The following is a 25,174-nucleotide window of genomic DNA, read 5'->3' as shown; positions in this document are numbered from 1 at the left end:
GTAATGAGTATAATTAACTGTAACTCTCTCTGTCTCTGTCAGCCTCCATCAGCAGTTTCCTGTCAGTGCTGGCCTGGTACCCCAACACTTCTCTGAGAACATGGTGTCTTGTCCTACACAGTCTCACCCTCATGACCAATATGCCTGCTAATGGTGAGTATCTGATTGGCTGAGCTTGTCTTTGTACCTCTGGTTTGTTTCTGGACACACTCAAATGTGTGGGTGTTCCCAGGGGAGACCTGAATTTCTTTATCTGGGTTTTCTCTGGGGGGGAATCCCGCTAGCTCAGCAGATCTGTGTTGTGTTGCCCCGCTGCAGCCTGATTATAAAAGCAAACAGTCTGGTGACCCACTTTCAGATTAACTGCACTGAAATTGTGTGTATTACATCTCCAGCCTCCAGCAGTGGGATGGGTATGCAGGAGAGCACAGCCCAGCAGATGGTGTCTGACCCCACACTTGTGCACGTGCTTGTGCGCTTCCTGTCTGGAGGAAACCCTCACGGCACTAGCCAGCACAGCTCACAGGTATTTATCTTAATGAACATACATGCATGACTGGTTTCATAGTTATATATTTGGCGAATGCCTCTCATACTCGTCTTCCTCTCTCTTTCCAGGTCGGCCCCACTGCAACACAAGCCTTGCAGGAGTTTTTAACCAGATTGCAGGTGCACCTGTCCTCCACATGTCCACAGATGTTCAGCGAATTTCTGCTTAAACTGTTGCATATCCTGTCTACGGAAAGGTAGATGATTAATCCACCATTTATGTAAATAAACTGCTGCTCTTTAAAAGTGTGTGATTGTTTTAAATAAAATAAATCTTCTGTTTATAGGGGTCCATTCCAGTCCGGTCAGGGTCCATTAGATGCACAGGTGAAGCTTTTGGAGTTCACCCTGGAACAAAATTTTGAGGTCGTTTCTGTAACCACCATCTTGGCCGTCATCGAATCGATCACCTTTTTGGTTCACCACTACATAACTTGTTCAGATAAGGTAGTCTCACGCAGCGGTTCAGACAGCTCTGTGGGCGCCCGTGCCTGTTTTGGGGGCCTGTTCGCCAATATCATCCGCCCTGGTGATGCCAAGGCTGTGTGTGGTGAGACCACACGAGACCAGCTGATGTTTGACCTCCTAAAGCTGGTCAATGCTTTGGTGATGCTGCCGCTTTCAGGTGATCGGGAGTTCAGTGGGAGGCTGCCCCCAGCGGGCGGAGCCACTGACAGTGTATCAGATGAAGAAAAAGTGTGTGGAAGCAAAGAGTGTGGGGCGGCAGGCACAGCTCAGCACCAGGGACCAGCAGCGGGTGTGGCAGATTTGGTTTTGGCCAATCAGCAGATCATGAGTCAGATCTTGTCGGCTCTGGGACAGTGCAACAGCAGCGCCATGGCCATGATAATTGGTACAGAAGTTTATTTTAAATTATTATATTATATTATATTATATGTAAGCAATAAAGTACGAGAGGTGAATAAGTGAATCGTGTATCGTGAATAAGTCACCGCTGAAGGGCCGCTTCGCGTCGTGCCTGCAACCCCTTCAGCCGTGACTTATACACGATACAGCACTAGCCTCGAGTACCTTAATGCTTTTATAAAACGGTTACCACACAATACAAATATTAAAGCCAAGAATATGTAACAATGCAACTTTCATGAGGTAAACTCTTACTAAAAGCCTTCCTTCCGCCAGAAAAAAATAGTCCCTGACCGTGAACAACAGAAGTTACATTATTATGCCATTAGATGGCGGCAGAGACTGTCTTTTTGAGTGTGTCAGTCAGTAGCGAAGACATTTAAATTGAAAAGACTGAATTGTTGTGAACACAGAACAAGACGCAACTGACAAATGCTTTGACTAGCACTGTCAGTCATGGGAAAACCCCTTAACTGTTAAAAGGACAAAATAATACATCTGACATTTAAACAGATTTTTTATTATGAACATGACCTGAAGGAAAATGCTAAATCTGAATGCAGGTAATAAACTCGCTCACTCGATCTCTCTCACAATACTCTTCAATCAATTCTCTCAATTGAGAACATACAGTTTACGTTGCTAAGAGTGGTTGCTAAGGGTGCTGTTTAGTGATACACAGAACCGTTGGTTGAAGCGGTCATAGCCGTGTTTTATTGTGAATAAAACACAGCTATTGACCAATCAGAATCAAGGACAGGAACTAACCGTTTTATTTATATATATATATATATATATATATATATATATATATATATATATATATATATATATATATATATATATATATATTCAACATTTGTTAATAAGAAATGTTTCTTGAGCATCAAATCAGCATATTAGGATATTGGAAATATTTGAATGGTAGTTTACATTATATTCTATTATTTACTGAATATAAAGCATTCATTCTGTTGCTGTGTGTTTTCTCTTTCTGTCTAGGTGCTAGTGGGCTTCACCTAACTAAACATGAGAACTTTCATGGTGGGTTGGATGCCATCTCGGTGGGCGATGGCCTCTTCACCATCCTGACCACTCTAAGTAAAAGAGCTACATCCGTCCAGGTCATGCTGCAGCCCATTCTGACCTACATGGCCTGTGGTTATATGGGCCGACAGGTAAGACTTGTCACAGAGGAAGTGAGAGACCACAGTGACAGTGGGATCTGCTGAAGAATTTAAGAGCCAGGACTTTTTTATTTTATTACTTTTTCACACATTTTATTATACAAAATTAACTAAACACCACAAAACATGGTCTATGCTAGTATGTTGTGGCCTGAAAAACATTAACACTTATTCAAACAACAGATTTTGACATTCAGTATATAAAAAAAATCATACAAAAACAGCAAATAAGCCCTCAATATGCTGTCATTGCATTTTGTGAATGCTGAGTGCTTTTATAATTTTTTACAGGGATCTCTATCAACATGTCAGCTCTCTGAGCCTTTACTCTGGTTTATTTTGAGAGTGCTTGACACCAGCGAGGCTTTGAAAGCCTTCCATGACATGGGTATGCCAGCACTAACACTTTCAGAAGACGTCATTTTTGAGCTAGTCTGTATGTTCTGACTCTGTATGCGCCCATTTAGGTGGTGTGCAGCTAATCTGTAACAACATGGTCACCAGCACACGAGCCATTGTGAACACTGCACGCAGTATGGTGTCCACTATCATGAAGTTCCTGGACTCCGGACCTGGAAAAGCAGCAGATGGCAGCCTGAAAGCACGAGTGCTCACCTCAGAACCAGACAACGCAGAAGGACTGCACAACTTCGCCCCTCTTGGTACAGCAAGCACACTTTATTTTAAGCCAAACACTCCACCATTTTTATATAAGTCAGTTAGGCATTAACTGGCATTAGGGGACCTATTATTCCCCTTTTCAAAAGTAATACCAGTCTCTAGTGTCCCCAGAATGTGTCTGTGAAGTTTCAGCTCAAAATACCCCACAGATCATATATTATAGCTTGTCAAATTTGCCCCTATTTGGGTGTGAGCAAAAACGTGCCATTTTTGTGTGTCCCTTTAAATGCAAATGAGCTGCTGCTCCCAGCCCACTTTCTAAAGAGGGCGGAGCTTTAACAGCTCGCGCTTCAGTTGCTTAACAACAACAACAACAAAGCTGGAGAATCTCACACAGCCAAAATGACGATTGTCAGTAACAATATTTAGCCTTACTATGTTCAAACCGGAGTCGGACACTGATGGAGAGATTCAGGAAGAAGTTACAACTTTTAGAATACAACTGGACATTTCTGAATGGTTAGTGGATAAATTTATGTAGTTGCTGTGGAGTTGATTCAACTCATTAACTAGCATGTGCCGTCATGTTAATCTTTTGTGCAAATCCCACATTGAATTGACCCTCGTTTGTGAAGCAGTCCGGGTAAAATGACGGCATGGCAACAACACTCTACTACAACAACTTTCAGCTGCGTCTCATTTCAAATGCTGCTTGCGTCATCGAGGCTGTCTCATTTATCCATTATTTATTCATAGTTTATACTGTTCCCTTGCAGGCACCATCACCTCCAGCAGTCCTACGGCACAGCCAGCGGAAGTGCTGCTGCAGGCTACGCCTCCACATCGACGAGCCCGTTCTGCAGCTTGGTCCTACATCTTCCTTCCTGAAGAGGCCTGGTGCGACCTCACCATCCACCTGCCCGCTGCCGTTCTGCTCAAGGAGATTCATATACAGCCGCATCTGGCATCCCTCGCCAGTGAGTGTACACACCGTGTAGCCCTGCCCACAATGGAATATTATTGGTCCAAAACCCCACTTGACACAGCTGTATATTATATTTGACCCATATATGAAACATTTCATACTAGTGAGAACTATTCTAAAGTCTTTTAGAATACTCAATGCTTCTCTTTCTTTCTCTGTCCTTCCCAGCGTGCCCATCCTCAGTGTCTGTGGAGATCAGCGCAGATGGTGTGAACATGCTTCCCCTGTCAACCCCAGTCATCACTAGCGGCCTCACCTACATTAAGTTCCAGCTGGTAAAGGCAGAGGTGGCGTCTGCCGTGTGTCTGAGGTTGCACCGGCCGCGGGACGCCAGCACTCTGGGCCTCTCGCAGATTAAGCTACTGGGCCTGACTGCTTTCGGAAACACTTCCTCTGCTACTGTAAACAATCCTTTCCTTCCCTCTGAGGACCAGGTCTCCAAAACCAGGTATTGGAAATCATTTGTTTCGCCAGGTAACATCTAATATAATCAGTTTAGTGAGAAGTTTGATTTCCTGTTTTAAGTCTCCATCCATTTTAAAATCCCATTTTCTCTTTCTCAGTATTGGCTGGTTACGGTTGCTGCATCATTGTTTGACTCACGTTTCTGATCTGGAGGCCATGATGGCCAGTGCTGCTGCTCCTACGGCAAACCTCCTGCAGACCTGCGCCGCCCTCCTCATGTCCCCGTATTGCGGCATGCACTCACCCAACATCGAAGCAGTGCTAGTGAAGATCGGCCTCCAGTCCACACGCATAGGCCTCAAACTCATCGACATCTTGCTGCGCAACTGTGCTGCTTCTGGCACTGATTTGGCCAGTAAGACCCGCCCACTCATTTCCATAAAGATTGTTTCTCCTCAATGCTTGACTTTTTTTTTTTTTTTTTTATCTGAATGAGTACAGTAAAAAGGATGTTTAGGTATTTAGTTGTATTCTTCTGCATTAGTTATCATATAATTTTGTTCTCCCTTTTTATATGGATTGACATGATTTAGTTTGGCTTTCCTTTTTTTCTGATTGGTGGTTTTGTTTTTTGTTGTAGATCTGAACAGTCCACTGCTCTTCGGGAGGTTAAATGGCCTGTCGTCAGACTCAACCATAGACATCCTGTACCAGCTTGGCACTACTCAGGACCCCGGTACCAAAGACAGGTCTGTAATGGAGCTCATCTAAAGTGTTTGTAGCTTGATCTGTGACTCTTTCCAGAATCTTTTATGTATATTCTCTATTCCAGTTGTCCTGAAAAGCTGAGTATTTACTTTATTTTTAGTCTTAATGTATGGAATACCATTTTTGAAGTCATGAGATAAATTAAAATAATGATATAAAGTTGGAATTATAAGATAAAAAGTTGTAATTATGACATTGTTGAATTTTTTAATGAAATTGATGTTTTATGTCATAATGACGACTTAGTATCTCATTTTGAATGGGGCCATAATTGACTTTTAATCTCTTATTTCAACTTATTTCATAATGTTGAATTTATTATTTAATTTTGACTTTGTCATCATTATGATTTACTTTTTTATTTTTTATTTTATGTGCCATCCATTCCACATTTCTCAAAATACAGAATATTTGAAAGTATGCTGATTTTGTCCATTGCTCAATAAGAACCTTTATATTTATTAACCATAAACTGTAACTTAACCATCTCAGTTAAAGGCACACTATGTAACTTTTGGCCCTCTAGCGGTTAAAAAACAAAACTGCATGCATTTTGCGGAAGAACATAGTTTTGGTTGTACTTCGGCCGGCTCTGCTTGACTGTGCGTATTAATATGACCCTTTGCAATAGATTATGCTTTACAATCAACTTTGTTAGAGAGCTACATATGGCAATTTATTTGTTCACTAGAGTAATAAAAATGGCATCTGTGTGTTGCCTTTACAACATTTCAAATCCCTCAGTTCTCACTATCTCCAAAAGGTCAAGCCAAGGTTGATTCTCATTTTATTATGAGCTCTGTCACATTCTCTTTATGCCAGCAGACTCTTCTCTGTTCAGCATTATATAATAACAGGCTCACCATAGTGAATCAGGGTAAGATAAAAACACGTTTTTGAAGAAGGATTTATGATGAACAAAAAAAAGTTACTTAGTGTACCTTTAGCTTAATAACAACTAATAACATTAGAAAAACATTATTACACTAGATAATGCTTAACGTATCATTAGAACCATAGTGCTGCTTAAAGTCTTCTAAAAGACACTGTTTTATACTGTACAGCACTAGTTCATACACTTTTTTGTGGTTTCTGATGTCTTGGTTATGTTGTGAATGTGTTGTAGGATCCAGGCTCTGCTACAGTGGGTGTATGACTCCTCCCAGGTTGCTGCCCTGAAACAGAGTTCTCCGTCAGGCTACGTGGGTCCGAACGCTCCGCCCCCACGGGAATACGGGTTGCTCATGCCGTCCCCGTCACACCTGCACTGTGTGGCGTCTGTCTTATGGCACAGTTACGAGCTACCAGTGGACTACGACTTGCCCGGTCTGCTTAACAGAGAGCTTTTCGAGTGAGTCCACACAGATAAACACGCTTTCTTTTTGCAGTCTCGCAGTACAAAATGTTCAAGTAAGAGTTTTGGATGAATACATGTTCATGCCTGAAGTGTGCTGCACTGGGAGAGGCTGAGAGTACATATTCTGCTTTTATTTTCCTGCACTCTTCTATATTTCATCCTCACTTCAGGTATGAATACTTAATGCGTACTGAGTAGAACAAAGTGAAACAACCTTCGTGTATGTGGCCTTTAACATGAACAGTTCTGTGCATTAGTAAATCATGAGGTTGTTTTTGAACTATTAATTCAAGAGCTTCTTGGCTTTTTCTCTTGCAGGTTGTTGTACAACTGGTCCATGTCTTTGCCCTCTAACATGGTTTTAAAGAAGGCTGTGGACAGTTTGCTTTGTTCCATGTGCCACATCCACCCTAATTACTTCTCTCTGCTCATGTCCTGGATGGGTATTGTGGCGCCCCCTGCTGCCCAGACAAATGCACAGCGCCGTATGGCCATGACAGATGATGGCAAGAAGCAACATGACTTAAACAGTGCCGCCTCCCTCACAGATGACTCCAAACATGCTCGTACACCGGTAATCGTGCCCATTTCTCTCTCAGAGTGCCAGCTTGTGACCCTGGCAGCTGCATCGCAGTCTCCTGGTGCCATCCAGCAGCTGTTGGACTCCGGTCTGCCTTCCTTGCTGGTTCGCAGCTTAGCTGATCTTTGCTGCAACCTGTTGGTCAGCGCGGACCTTCCCTTGCCTGCAGGATTCTCCGCACAGGCAGAGAGACGCCCATATGCACACAACCAACCCTCTTCATCCTCAGCAAACAGGCCGCCATTGTCTCCTGAGCTGGCAGCACCCGTATTGCGATTTCTAACAGAAGTAGGAAACAGTCACACCATGAAGGACTGGCTGGGTGGGCCAGAAGTGAACCCGCTGTGGACGGCCCTGTTGTTTCTCCTCTGCCACTCTAGTGCCAGTGGGGCTGCTAATGCCAATGCAAACACCAGCAGCAGCAGCAGCAGTATTTCTGGGCACGGTGCATCGGCCAGCACCTCACACGCCAACGCCAGCGCCACCTCTCACATATCAGGGGCGTTATACTCACTGGCGTCAACGAGCCGCAGCAGTGGACTCACCACCCAGCAGAGGACAGCCATTGAGAATGCCACAGTGGCTTTCTTCCTGCAATGCATCTCCTGCCATCCAAACAACCAGAGACTCATGGCACAGGTGTGTTTAGGGTGCTTTTTTGTTTGACGTTTTTTATAAGCAGTAAATAAAAATATATTTTTTATAAACAATTAATAAAATGATTTTTTTTCACACATTAAATAAAAATACAAGTAAAATATTAATTATAAAATGATATTATTTTAAAATAAAAATGTTATCATTTATATGCTATAAATTATATCTACTACTATCATTTTTATATATATAAAAAGGTTTTCTTCCCCAAAATAGTATGTTGTTAATTTAATTTAATTTTCGATTTCAACCCAGAACTGATGCCTCGAAGATTAGCGTCAAAAATATATGTGACCCGTGCTGGCAAAATGAGTCGCAATGAGCAAATTTTCAAAAATTATTTAAATATTATTATTATTATTATTATTATTTATTTATTTATTATCACAATCTCTATTAAAAAAACCTTCAAAATGATGTATGATTTGTTGGAATCTGACAAAAAATGACTGAGCTACACCGGTTTGAAGTCGATAGAGTCAGCAAAGTCAATTTTGAGAAAAATCGAGTCAAAGTTTTCTGAAGGTTCCAAAACAAAATCACCTAGCAACCATACCTTAAAATCTCTGTTAATACAACATAATTTGGCACACACCTCGTCAAAACCAAATATCTATAGGAAAATACATATATTCAACTTTTCAATATTTAAAAAGTGCTGTAATTCTGTTTATACTGTATGTGTATATCGGGATCGCGCGCTGTCTGAGGCGTCTTTGTGTTGTCGGATCTGTCAGTCAGCGCGAGTAAGATCGATTTGTTTACCTCAGCATGAGTTGAAAATCACATTTCATTGGTTTGGACTCTTGCCATCAAAAATTCGCTATGAATATTCACAAAGTTGGAATGCTGCGCTTTAAAACGATACCAAACTTGGACTAATGAGGAAGTTGCTGAGAGGAAACGCGAGTGGTGAAGCGAACAGAGAAAAACGGCATTTTTCATGGACAAAGGAAAGGTACTCCTCTCAGAAAACATACAAATAAAAATGCTTTTGGATGTTTAATCGCTATTTGAAGCATTTGGATCGCTAGATGAGGGCTTAATGAACTAATTTTATGAATCTCAAATTCGACCAAAATCGACATTTTTGACTTGTTTTGCCTGTAGCTCGTAACGTTTGCCAGCACGGGTCACAGATTCATATATTATGTATTAAATAATAGTATAAATAAAATAATAATAAAATAAAATTGCTAAGTCAATAAACAAAACAGTTAGTGACAGTTCACCTGGCTCAAAACATTTTCACACTTGCTGTCTACCATCCTTATTGCCTCAAACTCTTCATGCAATCAACTGAATGCTTTTAAATAGAGTTTAGTCCACATTACATTGATTTTTTTTCTTTGTTTGTAAAGGTTCTGTGTGAGTTGTTCCAGTCAGCTCCTCAGCGAGGGAACGTTCCGGTCTCAGGGAACATCTCTGGATTTATACGGCGGCTCTTCCTACAGCTCATGCTCGAAGACGAGAAAGTTACTGTCTTCCTTCAGTCTCCCTGCCCGGTAGGTGCTCTCACACACACACAAAATATCATAACATATGCTTTGAAAATCCATCTAAGCTGAAACTTTGCTCTTTTGAGCCGTTATTTTATTTTATATAGAAGTTGTTTTGCTTGGTTAGTCTGTTAAATGATTTATTACTGTTGCTGTAAAGCTCAGAAAAGCCTCTTCACTTACAAGGAAAATTACCCTGACCTTTACATCATCTCAGAGGGATTTAAACCCCCTCTGCTTCTGAGCTGCAGTTCTTTTCAAGGCAAATTGTGCTGTAGTTGTAAGTGACCACTAGGGGGCAGATTTATCCTCAGATCCTTCCTACAGGAGTCCATACACAATGGTGGATGTTAGGAGAACTTGTACAAGTTGTTTAGCTGGAGAAAATGGCTAGTTTAAAGGAAAATAAAGAGTAAGTTTGTCTGAACAGTGGTAGAAGGGGCAAAAGGAGTGTTTGGGGAAAAATATTTTTGCAGTTCTGTTTGGTGCCGCTAGTGGCGCAGCAATTACACACTTCACCTTTAACATAATCTAAATGTTGGAGGACATAACCAGCTCACCCTTTAGATGACATGTAGAGTTATGCCTCTCCTGTGGCTGCCAAACCGGAATGAAGCCAAATCGTAAAGACCCAAGACGTCTTTTTTTAGCTTGCGAGTCATTCACTCCGCTAAATTACAGCAGGACCATGTGCGTTTCAGCTCAGATTAATCATCAGGCTTTCAAAGAGAGTCTCGACAGAGGGGCTCTTAAAAGTTAATGTTTACACATTAGATCAAGCCAGAGTGCCATATGATCCGGGGCGTCCTCTCAAAGGCAGGGACGTCATTTTCCCTTTCAGATGCACATTCAACTGCATCTTCGACTGGAATGAAAACATCTGGATTGCCCATGTGGATAGTGGAAATCTCCAGCGATGCTTTTTGTGGTTCTTAGTTTTAATGTTGTGACATGTATTGATTTGTTTTTGATTTGACATCAGCAGGACCTCCAAATGCCATTTCTTTCAAATACCTTGGGTTTGTTTTTCCTTATAGCTGTAGTGTTAAAAAAAAAAGACTTCATAATCATGATGTTTAAACACTTAGATTATATTTACAGCTATTTTAAATCTCTTAAAGATGCAGAGTTGTAAGACAGAAGAAAAGATGGGTTCTTTGTTCCCAATGAAGAGAAATAAAGATTTTAATTTTTTTTTTTTTTTTTTAGTGATGAGTCACCATAAGGGCTTCATAGAAGCTTGAACTGGAGATGAAATTAACCATTCAAAATGATTCTATAGGTCCATTTTAATAAGAAACTGAAGATCTCACACCTCAAGATCAGATTAATGCAAATGTTAACAAATACGCTTGTCCATGTACTTGTATATGACTGAGTAACATAGTCACGTGCTATTAACTTGACCGAAACATTGTTTTTTTATTCTCTGCTTCAGCTGTATAAAGGACGCATTAATGCTACTAGTCATGTGATCCAGCACCCGATGTACGGAGCGGGACACAAGTTCCGCAAACTGCATCTGCCTATCTCAACCACACTGTCTGAAGTATTGGACCGTGTCTCAGGTATGAAGACATTGTAATACACTGTTGTAATACATTGTAATGTTTCTTGAGCACCAAATCAGCACCAAATACAGTTTTTACTGTATTTTTGATCAAATGAATGTAGCCTTGGTGAGCATAAGAGACTTTTGAAAGGATTAGTTCACTTCAGAATGAAAATTTCCTGATAATTTACTCACCCCCATGTCATCCAAGATGTTTATGTCTTTGTTTCTTCAGTCGAAAATAAATTAAGGTTTTTGAGGAAAACATTCCAGGATTTTTCTCCATATAGTGGACTTCAATAGGGTTCAGTGGATTGAAGGTCCAAATTGCAGTTTCAGTGCAGCTTCAAAGGGCTATACACAATCCCAGCCAAGGAATAAGGATCTTATCTAGCGAAACGATCTGTCATTTAAAAAAAAAAAAAAAAAAAATATATATATATATATAACTTTTTAACCACAAATGCTCATCTTGCACTAGCTCTGCGATTCGCCACGCATTACATCACATTGGAAAGGTCATGTGTGACATAGGCGGAAGTACCGAGCAAGTGTTTACAAAGCAGTCGTGCAAAGACTAAGTCAAACAGCCTTTACAAAAAAGGTAAAACAACGATGTCGGATGAGTCTTTCGCCCTATCTCAGTTACTTCCACCTACGTCACGTGTGACCTTTCTAACGTGATTACATAATGCGTAGCATGAGCTAGTGCAAGACGAGCATTTGTGGTTAAAAAGTATACAGTTATTTTTTTTATTTTTTAGAAAGTGACCGATTGTTTCACTAAATAAGACCCTTATTCCTCACCTGGGATCGTGTAGAACCCTTTGAAGCTGCACTGAAACTGCAATTTGGACCTTCAACCCGTTGGTAGCCATTGAAATCCACTATATGGGAAAAAAATCCTGGAATTACTCTTCAAAAACCTTAATTTCTTTTTGACTGAAGAAAGAAAGACATTAAAGTCTTGGATGACATGAAGGTGAGTAAATTATCAGGAAATTTCAATTCTTAAGTGATCAAATCCTTGAAAGGTTGTGTATATTGACAAGAAAAACAGAAAACATCTAATTGCTCTTAACTTGTTTCTTTAATCTTTATCTATTTGTCTTTAAACATTCAGTAATAAAGGTTATTTTTGTTTAGTATGTTAATATTTTTTTTGTGTCTGTTCAGTAACATTCCTTTTGCAAAATTGGTACCAATAATTGTAAAATTTCACTGGTATTTGTTTCAAAATATTGTATTTGTGCCACTCTACAAAGCAGTCTACAAAGTCAGACACACACTGTGTATAGTTTCATTGATAAATCTTCACACTCTAATACTAGAAATGGCATTTCATCAGCAGTCATCCACCAGTCTGTTTTTATATACACCATGCAGTAGTCTATCAGATCTGTTAGATCCAGCTTTTGCTTCAGGCTTTCAAGGTCTGATGCACAAAGCATGTAGTGCTGGAACTGCCATGTGGCATGTGTGTGTGTGATGAATGGCTTGTCTCCTGAGACCTTGAGCGTGGCAGATATAGTCTTCGGTTCTTCAGAAGACTCTGAGACACACGGTATGTATGTAAGGTGTCCAGTCTCTGAGCCGTTCTCACTCTCACATCACTTCCACTGATGGAAGACCCTCACAGGAAGCACAGCGTGTTGTTATCGTTATGGATTGGTGTATCTTCTCAGGCATATTTCATCTTTACCATCAATAATGCATATAATCAGTTAAGCTGACATGTACATTGATGTATATGTCTCTAAAGGGAAATGTATTTTTAGAGCCTGCAGGCCAGTTGAAGAGTACACACACATACTGTAAAATGACATTTAAAGATCTTGCATTTTTTAACCCTTCAGACACACCCAGCATCACAGCCAAACTGATCAATGAACAGAAGGAGGATAAAGAGAAGAAAAACCATGAGGAAAAAGAAAAAATGAAGGCTGATAATGGTTTCCAAGACAACTACAGCGTCGTTGTTGCCTCAGGTACTGTTTAACCCTGTCTTGTCACTCATATAGCCCAATCCTAGCATCCAGCTAACAAGCACATAAAACATCCTAGCAACCACCTGAAACACCCTAACAACCACACAGAACACCCTATCCACAACCTAAAACATCCTAGCAACCAGCTAACATCCAACTAGAACAACCTAGCCACCACCTGGAACACCCTAGAAACTACGTTGTTAACTCAAGCTAGCATTGTAGTTACTGAGACTACAATGCTACAAGCTAGTATTGTAGATACTGAGACCTTTGGTCTATAGTTTACCCATGTTGCTTCTCATCTTCATGCTTTGTTTTAGGTCTGAAGTCTCAGTCAAAGAGGGCCTTGTCCACTCCTCCCCGTCCCCCGTCTCGGCGAGGGCGTGTCCTCAGTGACAAGCTGGCAGCTTCCTCAGGAGTCGATCCGTCTGCCAAAACCATCAGCGTGCCTGTCTTCCACCTCTGTCACAAACTACTGCCGGGTACAAACACACACTCTTGTTCTAGCAAGCGCTCACATTCTGTCCGGTCCTCTTACCCACTCTGTACTCTTTTTCATTCCTCCTCGTCTCTCACCTTTCGCTCCTCCATACCGATTAGAATGAGAGTAGAGGTCACCTCAGTTCCTGTCCCTGTCTGCCTGCCACTTCACCTCACTGCATTTATTCGGAGATGCAGAGAGTTTGATGAATGTCAATTTCAAAGTTTCATTCTATCTTTCTTATCTCTCGTTGTCTCATCTTATCCCGTGTAAAGCACTTGGTGTAAAGCACCCGTTTCAGCACTTGGTGAGGTGTTTAAATTCTGATCCTCTAACAGAATTGAACAAAATAATGTTTTTGAACAGATTTCCAGTCCTTTGCCTGCCATTTGTTTGAAAAAAATGACATGAAAAAATGAGTCTTTGCCCTATTTGTCATGTGCGGATCCTTTTTTACTTTTTGACCATTTTGTTTGGGCTATATATACTGTACATTTGGCACTACACCACTTTCTTTATTGTTTTTGAAAAAATGACACATCTGATTCAAACAAGGTTCTGATTTATCAGTTGAGATGGAAATGTTTTAATAAACTCTTATTCAAAACTTTTCTCTACAGGTCAACCATTGCCGCCAGAGATGACCTTGGCTCAGCTACTGACACTGCTGTATGAGCGTAAACTTCCTCAGGGATACCGCTCTATTGACCTGACGGTCAAACTGGGGTCAAAGGTCATCTCAGACCCTGGACTCTCCAAGACAGATTCCTTCAAAAGGCTCCGTACTGAGAAAGGTATACAGAAATTTAAAATGCAAAGACCAACTTGTGTTTATGTCACGGACTGTGTTGTTATTGTTAACTAAAACAATTTTTTTGATTTTGAAATTGAAATAAAGCTAAAATAAAATAAATTATCAATATTAAAACTTAAATTATAAAAAAAAAAACTAATAAAAATGTCAAAAACAAAATTACCAAAACTTAAATTCAAATGAAAACTGAAAATATAAAAATAAAAGCTGATTCAAAATATGAATAAATACTCTAATAGTTTATAAATAATACTAAAATAACACTCATCACAAAATGATAAACTAGTGTTTGGTATCAATACAGATTACTCGATTCAATTAGATTCCGATTCACAAACTCAGTTTGATTTGATTCAGATTCATTTAGGCATTTTTCAGTTACAATGTCCATTCTTACCCAGGAAAGAAATTCACTTCCTGCTAATGCTGTAAATTATACTGGGCAGTAACAGATGAACCTGCTGCAGTTGTTTGGAAATCAGACTACACTGGTCACCATATGGTTTTGATGCACTAAAAAGAACAGACTCATAAGAGTCATTCATTTGAAACTCAATAGAAAGTAACTTCTTGCCATTATTCTATAATAGTCTGTCTTCCTAGCCCAAATTCTTCTGCAGTTTTTAGCTTCCGTCTCCCACATATCCTGCCAGCCCAAGGAAAAATAGCCTGATTGGCCACGTGTGTTTGTGCTTGTGTATGCGTGTGTGCCCACACATTTCCCCCCCCTAGTGTCCTGCGTCGTCAGATGTCAAATGATTTTGCTTTGCTCTGTCAATGATGTGTTCATGCTCTCTGAGGGATACCAAAAAAAAAAAAACACCCCCGTCCTGACAATGACAGCTGCCTCCCTACCGGATAGCCGATACTCTTGATTGATTCTGCCCTGTTGGAATGAGCAAATGTTCATACACACATATACAGAGTTCCTGCTAAAGCTGATGATGTCAGCTCAGGTGAATCCGCTAACACAGGCAGAGTGCTGGATGTCAGCTGTGACAGGAAAGTGTCCCGACAGCATCCTAATCAGGCACAACAAAACGTCAAGCGATGAATCTCGCTTCTTCTGTGTTAATCTAAGTCTTGTTTCTAATCAGCAGCGATGACTGATGTGTACACTCAGAAATGTTCCATTGTCTATGTTTTAAATCTGACACACATCCAATTTTCTCCCAACTCTTTACATTAATTTAAGATTTTTTAACTAATTTAAAGGGATAGTTCACCCAAAAATGAACATTTGATGTTTATCTGCTTACCCCCAGGGCATTCAAGATGTAGGTGACTTTGTTTCTTCAGTAGAACACAAATGATGATTTTTAACTCCAACTGTTGCGGTCTGTCAGTCATATAATGCTTGTCAATGGGAACTCCATCTATAAGAGTCAAAAAAACATGCACAGACAAATCCAAATTAAACCCTGCGGCTCGTGACGACACATTGATGCCCTAAGACACGAAACGATTGGTTTGTGCGAGAAACCGAACAGTATTTATATCCTTTTTTACCTCTAAAACACCACTTAGAAATCATCATTTGTGTTCTACTGAAGAGACAATGTCACCTACATCTTGGATGCCCTGGGGGTGAGCAGATAAACATCAAATTTTAATTTTTGGGTGAACTATCCCTTTAAAGGAAAAAAGAGGAGTGTTCCTTTAAGGTTGTGCTTACGAGGATACTCGCCTTATATTTATAAAATATAAATATAGTTTGTTGTATACTGCTGTGATCTAGTTGCAACATGCAAATCCAATGTAGAGACAGCGCAGCAGTATTTTGCTTTCAGCGAGTACAAAAAAAGCATTTTGACATTGGAAAGTTGCCACGCTGTGCTTTGTTAGGACACTGTGTCAGGGTGTTATATGAGACTGAACTGTAAGCTCTCAAACTGTAGAGATTTTGTCTGGAGGTGGAGATCTGACACTATTTGATTACTTCGCTCTACTGGCTTTTCCGAGCACACTGCGTTCATTCGTTTGTTTGTTTGACTCCGTAAGGAGTCTTGAAGCGGCCTGCTTTTGATGGCACCCGTTGAGTCTGGCATCAAAAGTTTGCAGTTTAGTGATGGTGCCTGGGGGATTCACCTCACCCTCTGGCTAATTGGCCATCTTAGCCAAGTCAAATCACTGTTGGCGTACCACAACCCTGCTTCTTTCCATGCACTCTTTCATCTCGTTGAGGAGCTGAACAGATGCTCACCGCCCCAGGGATAATTCTCTCCTCTGCCTTGAGTCCATCCCTCTCACAGTGGAGGAAGTGTGTGTAAGACAATCCAACCACAGGCGGTGTTCTGAATCGTTGCTGCTTGTTACTGTGATGTGCTATCAGCCTGTTGGCAAGGAGTTTGCTCCTGGACACGGACTCCAGACTTGCAAAATTAGGTTTTCTGAGACTTTCAGATGTGCTATGAAACTAAGATCAAATATGCCCTACTGACCTCCCTACAGCAATTGAGGCGTTGACTTATTTCACATTCTGCTATGAAGTATAGCTTCTTTGTATATCTCTTTAGCAAGAGTTTTTGAGTTCAACATTGATCCTCTTTTTACTTATACTGATCTCAGCATCAAAGACATTAAGTTCTCCGTTTTTGTTTCAATTGGTTGGTTCTGCATCAGTTTAAAAGGAAAAAAGATCTTTCACAGACCTCTAGAGCTTAAAATAAGGAGTAATCTGTAAATACTTGTTCTTTCTCGGTCTCACACTTTTTCTGTTGTCTTCACAAAGACACGACTGAGCAGGCTAATATTCTCTTTGGGAAGTTGCATCTCTAAATTAATCCTCTGGAAAGCACCACCTTTGCAAACACAGCTAAAACAAAAAATGCAAATTTGAAATAGATTTTTTTTTCAGGTCAGTTACGTCACGTAAGGTATCGGTCTTTGGTATCAGGGATATTTTTACGAGTATGAGTACAAGTACATGAGCTTGGTATCGGCCAAGCTCATGCATCCCTATATTTTACTGTAGTGAATGTACATATTTCTAGTCTTTCATAGGCTAGAATTTGATTTTGGAAAGAGTAAAGCTTGCTTAGTCATAATTGTGAATGGTTTGTTAGTGAATTATTCTTTTGAGTCAGTTCTTTTCAACGAATCAGTTGAACCAGTTCCGAATCTTAATGATTTGGTAGTGAATCAAATCAACTGAATAATTTTTATAAATCACCATACAGTAATCATAAATGATTGGTGAGGTCATGGAAAAGTCATTGGTCAAAAAATGTGGGAAGCCTGACACTAAATTCTATACAACTGTACTTACAACCTAACTGTACAAAAACAGTCAATTATGCTGCTTAATGTTATATTATTTTAATTTATTATCATAATCATTAACACAATGAGTTGCACAAAAAGTTTTACTGGGTACTGCATTTTTTTATTCTTCTAGTTATTTATCTATAGCTGTTGATGAATCGGAAGTCTTGCACATTGACAGAAAATACCTTACTTCCATGTTGAAAAATAAGGTGGAAATGAACATGCACAAAAATATTGATACAATGACCTGAAGTATTGATGCAGTATTGTAAGAAAAAGATCACAGTCTATTAATATATGAGCTCTTTTTGTCTCCTTGTTTAATTTAGACATTTAAATGTGTCAAGTAGAGACATTATGTCAGCTGTAAACTCCATAAAGTAATTACTATTCTGACTATACATTCAACAGCATTTAACAGCCAATATTTCCTGCAACTTTCTCCTCATTCTCTTGCATCGATCGTCAGTCTCAGTAAAGAAAAAACCTGATTTACAAGAATAATCTGATTTATGAGAACAGATATGAGCTCTTGTGCAGTACCGCCTGGTTGGACATCATGGTTTATGATGTGAACAATTGAGACCACTTTATTTACAGCTAGATGTTTTGAGAGTTTATTGACGACAGACTGAATGATGCGTTTCCTTTCTGCTCTGTTCCTGTAGATCACTGTGAGATGCTAAGCGGCTGTCCGGACGACGAACCAATGACCCCAGGGGACGAGGGTTTGGATGCTGCGGTAGATGACTCCCTCCTGGAGACCAGCCCTATCCAATCCCCCTTGCAGGTGTTCGCAGGTATGGGCGGCTTGGCCCTCATAGCAGAGAGACTTCCCATGCTGTACCCCGACGTCATCCAGCAGGTCAGTATCACATTCTACCGCGTAGGTCATTTTTGTAGTTTCGCTCCATTTCTGCTTCATAAGCTCGTCCAGTGACCGTACACTCAGGTTAGTCAGCATTTCTGTTAATTTGCACACCCTCTGAGTCTGTTCGTCCGGATCGTTCTGTGCAGGTCAGTGCCCCAGTCGTGCCGTCTACCACGCAGGAGAAACCCAAGGACAGCGATCAGTTCGAGTGGGTCACCATCGAGCAATCCGGGGAGCTCGTTTACGAGGCACCCGAGACCATCGCAGCAGAGCCTCCGCCCATCAAATCCTCCGTTCAGACCATGTCGCCCATCCCCGCCCATTCGCTGGCGGCGTTCGGCCTGTTTCTGCGGCTGCCCGGATATGCTGAGGTTCTGTTGAAGGAGAGGAAGCACGCACAGTGTCTGCTCAGACTGGTGCTGGGTGTCACGGACGATGGAGAAGGAAGTAAGTACTGCTCAAGTACAGGAAGCACTACTTCTAAAATTTGTTTAGTTTAGAAATCAATTTTGTTAATATAACGTTTTTTTGGGAATAAATGCCTGTTTCATATTCAGTCTGTGTTCACATATCCATTAGCCCTGTGTGTATGTGTGTTTGAGAAAGATTATTGATTGAAACAGAGCAGACTGATATGGAACACTGTTTTTGATTCTCTCATCAGCAACCCCTGCTTATCTGTGTCCGCCATCAACCGTTTGAGTCACTGTCTCAGAGACCTATCAGACTCGCCCCTCATATTAAACAGGCTATTATTTATACCTCTATTCAGAAGTTAAAGTCTGTAAGATTTTGTTATGTTTTTGAAAGATACTTATTCTCACCAAGAGTGCATTTATTTGATCAAAAATACAGTAAAAACATTAATATTGTGAAATATTACAATTTAAAATGACTTAAATATATTTTTAAAGGTTAGTTCACCCAAAATTGACATTTCTGTCATTAATTACTCACCCTCATTTCGTTCCAAACCCGGAAGACCTTCGTTCATCTTCGGAACGCAAATTAAGATGTTTTTGATGAAATCCGAGACATTTTTTTTGTCTCCCATAGAAAGCAATGAAAATACCAAATTCAAGATCCAGAGAAGTAGTAAAGACATCGTTAAAATAGTCAATGTGACTGCAGTGGTTCAACCTTAATGTTGCGACGAGAATACTTTTTGTGCGCAAAACCGAAACAAAAGTAACAACTTTATTCAACAATTTTGTTGTTGAACAAACAAAATGCAGTGCAGAGCTTCCGTGTTTTACATCAGAACGGCGACTTATTATTAGGTGGCTCCTGCGTCAGCATCACACACATTTGTTGTGGTGCTCACGTGAACAGCGTCGGTCAGTACTAAGCTGGCATTTGGACATAAACGCAGAAGCTCTGCGCAGCGTTAACTGCGTAGAAGACTGACAGAGAAGAGGAAAAATTGTTAAATAAAGTCGTTATTTCTGTTTTTGTTTTTGTGCAGAAAAAGTATTCTCGTCCCTTCATAACATTAAGGTTGAACCACTGCAGTCACATTGACTATTTTGGTTATGGTAATTATGTTGCTTTCTATGGGAGATATAAAACCTCCCGGATTTCATCAAAAAGTTAGTATTTAGACCACTTCTATTATTGATTGCTATCAGAATATGAAGAGTTTCAACCAGTATAACAAAGTGTTTATAAAAAAATTGCCTACCCTACCTTTAATTGGACAAGTGCAGCAACTCACTAGGGTTTAAAATAAAACTACTTCATATCTGGAGATCAATGCACTATGATCCATCTTAAACCCTAACATAACTGCCTCAGGCCTTTATAAAAAACACTTTTTGTTGAGAGAGACTCTCCCATGTCCACACACAACCTGATCTGAGAATCAAACCTCTCTAATGGCCGTTATACATTCATACCCTACAGGCAGATACACAGGCTACTCTGCATCTCCCCTACGGGAAGCATTGATTTGGTTACTACGTGGCTGCTTCATCAATTGGTTTAATTGAGCCTGGATTGGCTCCCTACTGTGTATTTCTGTCAGTCTGGAATGTTGATTGGTCAGCTGATTGCTTGATGTATTGGTAGACTGGTTAGGTATAGTATTGAGTTCTAGAGAAAACATTCTTTTGATAGTTTAAGGCAGATTTTTTTTTTCATCTAGAGACACCTTTTCCTCATTCTCTCCATTCATCTTTCTTCCTCAAGGTCACATCTTGCAGTCTCCCTCTGCTAACGTTCTACCCACGTTGCCCTTCCACGTGCTCCGGTCCTTGTTTAGCTCGACTCCCCTCACCACGGATGATGGGCTTCTGTTGAGACGCATGGCTCTTGAGATCGGTGCCATCCACCTCATCTTGGCTTGTCTGTCTGCCCTTAGCCATCATGCTCCCAGAGTGCCCAGTGGCAGTGCCAACTCTAGTGAGGTCAGTGTTAAACCACAAACCATTTATGTGTCATTCGATCCAAAAAATTGTCATGGGGTGTGCCAGAGAATTTAAAGGGATAGTGCACCCAAAAAAATTCTGTATGACTTCTGTTCCTCCTTGGAACACAAGGAGAAATTTGAAAAACGTTCACTACCATTCAAAAGTTACGATTTTTTTAATGAAATAAGTCTCTTATGCTCAACAAGTCTGCATTTCTTTGATCAAAACTACAGTAAAAACAGTAATATTGTGAAATATTATTACAATTTCAATAAAATAAAAATATTTAATATATTAAATGTGATTTGTTTCTGTGATGGAAAAGCTAAATTTTCTGCAGCGATTACTCCCATTTCCCGTCACATGATCCTTCAGAAATCATACTAATTTGGTGATCCAGAAACATTTATTATTATCAATGTTGAAAACCATTGTGCTCCTTAATACTTTTGCCGAAACTGATTTTTTTTTTATGGTTCTTTGATGAAAGTTCAAATGATCAGCATTTATTTGAAATAGTAATCTTTTGTAACATTCTAAAAGTCTTAACTGTTCCTTCTGATTAATTGAATGTCTGCTCTCTAAATAAAAATATTAATTTCAACAACAACAAAATCACGTACCCATATGATAACTATGTGTGAGGAACAGACATCAATTAATTTGTTACTTCAGAATTCTTCTTCTTAAACCTTTATGAGAGAAATAGCAATATCTGATTTCTGAATTAATCATTCTTTCAAGTTAAATCTTTTCATTGAATCCATTCACAGAACCAATCTGAATAATTCATTTACAATCTAAGTGATTGGTTTAAATGGTCTGTACTAAAGTTATAAGTGGTCTTCGGAGAAAAAAAGATTATAAAAAAAAGGTGTAGCACCTTTTTAACTTCTGTGTTCAGGTAATTTGTGAGTGTGTGTGTGTGCAGGGGAAGGAAAAGACATTCCCGTAAAGACCTTAATGGAGATGTTTTTGTCTCTCAGACTGAGACATGTCATTTTATTAATGACTGTGGTAGCCTCTCTTTACAGACTGCTGAAGGGCTCTTTATTCAAAGCCCTTGACTTAATGAGGAGAGGTGTGTTTGTGAGAGAGAGGGAACATCCGCTCATTCAGGTGTAGTGTAGTCCCATTAAAAGGGAAGGTATAGAGAAGATTCGGACAGCTCTTTTAGTCATTACATGATTATGAGGAGTTTCATTGGACTGAAATGAGTGTCTTCACGAAGGACAACTGCAGCACAATCATAATGAGAAAATAATGAAAAAACGACCATCATCATCGGACCCCCAATACCAAAGCAAATGACTTTCATAAAAATCAATATTCTGTCCTCACAGACAGGTTTTATTAAAATCAATTTTTTTAAATTTCAATGTTTAAGGGGAAAAAAAAAGCACATAAATGATAGTCGGTGCAGGGCGGTGTGTGTTTGTGTGGATTTATAGTTTGGTGAGGGGTAGGTTCAGGGTTGAGGATTTGAACGGTGGCCAGTGGCCTGTCAGAATCATAATGGGTGTCCTTGGGGCGGCAGAAGTATTGGCAGAGCAAATATTAAAACCGCTCGCTCTCAGCCGAAGAAGAGCACTGCAGTCAACATGCATTTATTCTGCTCTCTTTTCCACTGTCCTATTTGGCCCATCTTTCTGTCTTATCACTAAAGATCTTTGAACAATTTAAAAAATTTGCTCATGCAGGTTCAAGTCTGGCCTGCAACCATTTTCCTATTTTCCTCTGCTCCTGCAATCTAAAATAAAATGCAAACTATGTCATGACAGCTGGTTATGGAAGTGTTTCATTGTGAGAAATGCACCGTTTTTCTATTTTACCATGCTTCTAGCCTATTATTCAGCTGATGCACAGCTTCTGACCTCATTGTTTCCTCTCATAATGTTGTGACATGCTGTCAGTCTTTAGAGCAAGTAGTACATTTCAGCAGGATGTCAAGTCTGGAACGATCAACATCAAATGCCAGAGTGAGAAAGGTGTGTGTGTGTGTGTGGAAGAGAAGGACTAGGAAACGCATCCTTCTTTCCTTCCTTCCTTCCTTCCTTCCTTTCTGTATCTCTCATTTAGAGGAAATTAATACTTTTATTCAGCAAGGATGCATTAAATTTACAAAAAAAAAAAAGTTACAGCAAAATGTTACAAAAGATTTCTATCTTAAAAAAAAAAAAAAAACTATCACAGTTTCCACAAAAATATTAAGCAGCACAACCGGTCGCAACACTGATAATTTTAAGAAATGTTTCTGAAGGATCATGTGACACCAAAGACTGGAGTAGTGGCTGTTGAAACTCGGAATAAATGAAAAGGAATATATATTTTTTTTAAATGCATACAAGTAGAAAACAGTTAATTTATTTAGTTATTTACTTTAATTTCTTGGTGAACATAAGAGGCTACTTTCAAAACGCTAGGTTTTAACAAAATTGTTTGACCACCCATGCTTACATTGAAATGCCAATTCAGTATTTAGCAAGCCATGATGAAATGATTGGCAAAGAGGTTAGTTCGTTTACGTGTAGAAGTCTTAAAGATACAGTAGCATAAACTTCCGGTTTAATTTGCGCTGTCAGACACTATTAGTTTACCGGAGACTATTAGTATACCAGAGAAAAGGTTGAGCGAATGGCTCGTGTATGAAACTTGCAGTTAAGTTTGTGTTTGTGCTGCAGCCGCAGGTCTCCAGCGGGCATGTCGGTGGTACCACAGAGGAACAGCAGCTGTACTGGGCCAAAGGAACAGGCTTTGGGACAGGCTCAACAGCGTCAGGCTGGGATGTTGAGCAGGCTCTGACCAAACAGCGTCTAGAGGAGGAGCACGTCACCTGCCTCTTACAGGTGTGTGTGTGGAAACAATGCAAGTGAGATTTAGATTTTACACCTGTTTGCATGTGTGATGGTACATTCTGTGTCTCTTTCAGGTTTTGGCGAGCTATATCAACCCATCAGGCTGCATGGGATCTGGTGAGACCCTCTCAGGAGAGGTCAGAGGTCACAGCAGCTCACTGCTGCCATCTGTCCTGCAGGAACTGCTCAGCCAGTCCTGTCTCATTCCCGCCATGTCTTCATATTTGCGCAATGACTCAGGTAGGACACATACCACATTCGGGATGTGCTTTGTGCTTTACTGTTTGCTAAATGAAACTGAATACAGCTTTAAAGGTGGTTGAAGAAGATTTTGTACATGACTAAGTTACGTTTGTGTGTGTGCCTGAGAAAAAGACGTGTTATACGTTCCACCTCATGCTTCGTTGTGTAAGGAGACAGCAGGTGGAGCTCCTGAGCGATCTGTCTCTCGCTCTCTATCTCTCTCTCTGCCTTTCTGTCAATCATATTTTTGTTCTCAGAAGTTGAAGGGATAGTCTAACCATTTACACATCCATGTTGTTCCAAACCTGTGTTTTGGATTAATCCTTTCATACTGGGGCTGTTGAGCCCCAAAATTCCAAAAATGCACCATCAAAGTACCATTAAGACTTTTAAGGCCATATGATAGTTTTGTCTGAGAAAATGACTAATTGTTTATTCACTATCCTTGGCATATGCATGAGAGAAGTAGCGATATCCAATTCATGACTGAATCATTTATTTGAATCAAATCTTTTCAATGAATCTGTTGATCCAGCTAACAAAACTGTGTGTGAATGGTTCTTTCATAAATCAAATGGATTAGGTTCTCAAGTTCAACTCACTGACCTAATGATTCGGTTGCGGTGGTTAACCGCCGAATGGAGGGGTGAGAATGTTACTGCATAACGGCCTGTTTATCAAATTGAAATGCTGAAATACACTAGTATTGCCTAGTAGTCAATGCTAGTTGGCAAAAGTCAGAGCCAATCTTAAGATTTTATGTTGTCAGAGTTGACCAATAGAAAATTGCACAAACTGCCGATTTTAGAGCGTATATTATTGTTTTCATTTGTCATGCATCTCTTAGCAACGTGCCGCATGATTCTGTGTGAGTTTGTTGTGTTCAATGAATATTCCAATGGTAAAGAGTGACCAGTACAATATTTTTAAAAAAAGTTTTGTATTCCACCAGTTAAAAGTCATATGGGAGAATTTTAATTTAAAATTAATCTATTCTATTAATAAAATTAATCTAATACTATAACTGTTTTTTTTTTTTCAGTTTGCTTGTAGTTTTTTGCAGTTCGCTTGTGGTTTAAGAAGAAATGTTGAATTTAGGTGAAATATTGCCTGTAGTATCTCAATTAATATGAACTTGTAAAACTGAGTATTTTCTTTGTATTAAGAGTCATTAACAAACACTGCTTTGTTGCTTTTGAGATCCAGACAGCAGTGTG

General features: G+C 39.9%; 1 protein-coding gene across 6 annotated transcripts in view; it reads left to right on the top strand.

The window, feature by feature from the left end:
- Positions 1–25,174, top strand: part of birc6 (baculoviral IAP repeat containing 6) — a 100,121-nt gene that overhangs the window by 37,431 nt on the left and 37,516 nt on the right. For all 6 annotated transcript variants that reach the window (XM_051866868.1, XM_051866866.1, XM_051866865.1 and 3 more), the window contains exons 43-65: positions 43–153; positions 396–526; positions 619–746; positions 837–1,402; positions 2,419–2,594; positions 2,895–2,991; positions 3,071–3,265; positions 4,001–4,201; positions 4,378–4,657; positions 4,773–5,029; positions 5,255–5,363; positions 6,509–6,733; positions 7,058–7,958; positions 9,338–9,481; positions 10,914–11,043; positions 12,884–13,015; positions 13,339–13,500; positions 14,120–14,293; positions 18,249–18,445; positions 18,598–18,898; positions 20,639–20,856; positions 23,541–23,705; positions 23,789–23,954. In XM_051866868.1, the coding sequence (XP_051722828.1) occupies positions 43–153; positions 396–526; positions 619–746; positions 837–1,402; positions 2,419–2,594; positions 2,895–2,991; positions 3,071–3,265; positions 4,001–4,201; positions 4,378–4,657; positions 4,773–5,029; positions 5,255–5,363; positions 6,509–6,733; positions 7,058–7,958; positions 9,338–9,481; positions 10,914–11,043; positions 12,884–13,015; positions 13,339–13,500; positions 14,120–14,293; positions 18,249–18,445; positions 18,598–18,898; positions 20,639–20,856; positions 23,541–23,705; positions 23,789–23,954 (5,166 nt within the window). The remainder of the gene's footprint in view (positions 1–42; positions 154–395; positions 527–618; positions 747–836; positions 1,403–2,418; positions 2,595–2,894; positions 2,992–3,070; positions 3,266–4,000; positions 4,202–4,377; positions 4,658–4,772; positions 5,030–5,254; positions 5,364–6,508; positions 6,734–7,057; positions 7,959–9,337; positions 9,482–10,913; positions 11,044–12,883; positions 13,016–13,338; positions 13,501–14,119; positions 14,294–18,248; positions 18,446–18,597; positions 18,899–20,638; positions 20,857–23,540; positions 23,706–23,788; positions 23,955–25,174) is intronic.

This window comes from Ctenopharyngodon idella, chromosome 17 (genome assembly GCF_019924925.1).
Source record: "Ctenopharyngodon idella isolate HZGC_01 chromosome 17, HZGC01, whole genome shotgun sequence".
NCBI classification, from domain to species: domain Eukaryota; kingdom Metazoa; phylum Chordata; class Actinopteri; order Cypriniformes; family Xenocyprididae; genus Ctenopharyngodon; species Ctenopharyngodon idella.
The sequence above is the reverse complement of the archived record's forward strand: the minus strand, read 5'-3'. Positions and strand labels throughout refer to the sequence as shown.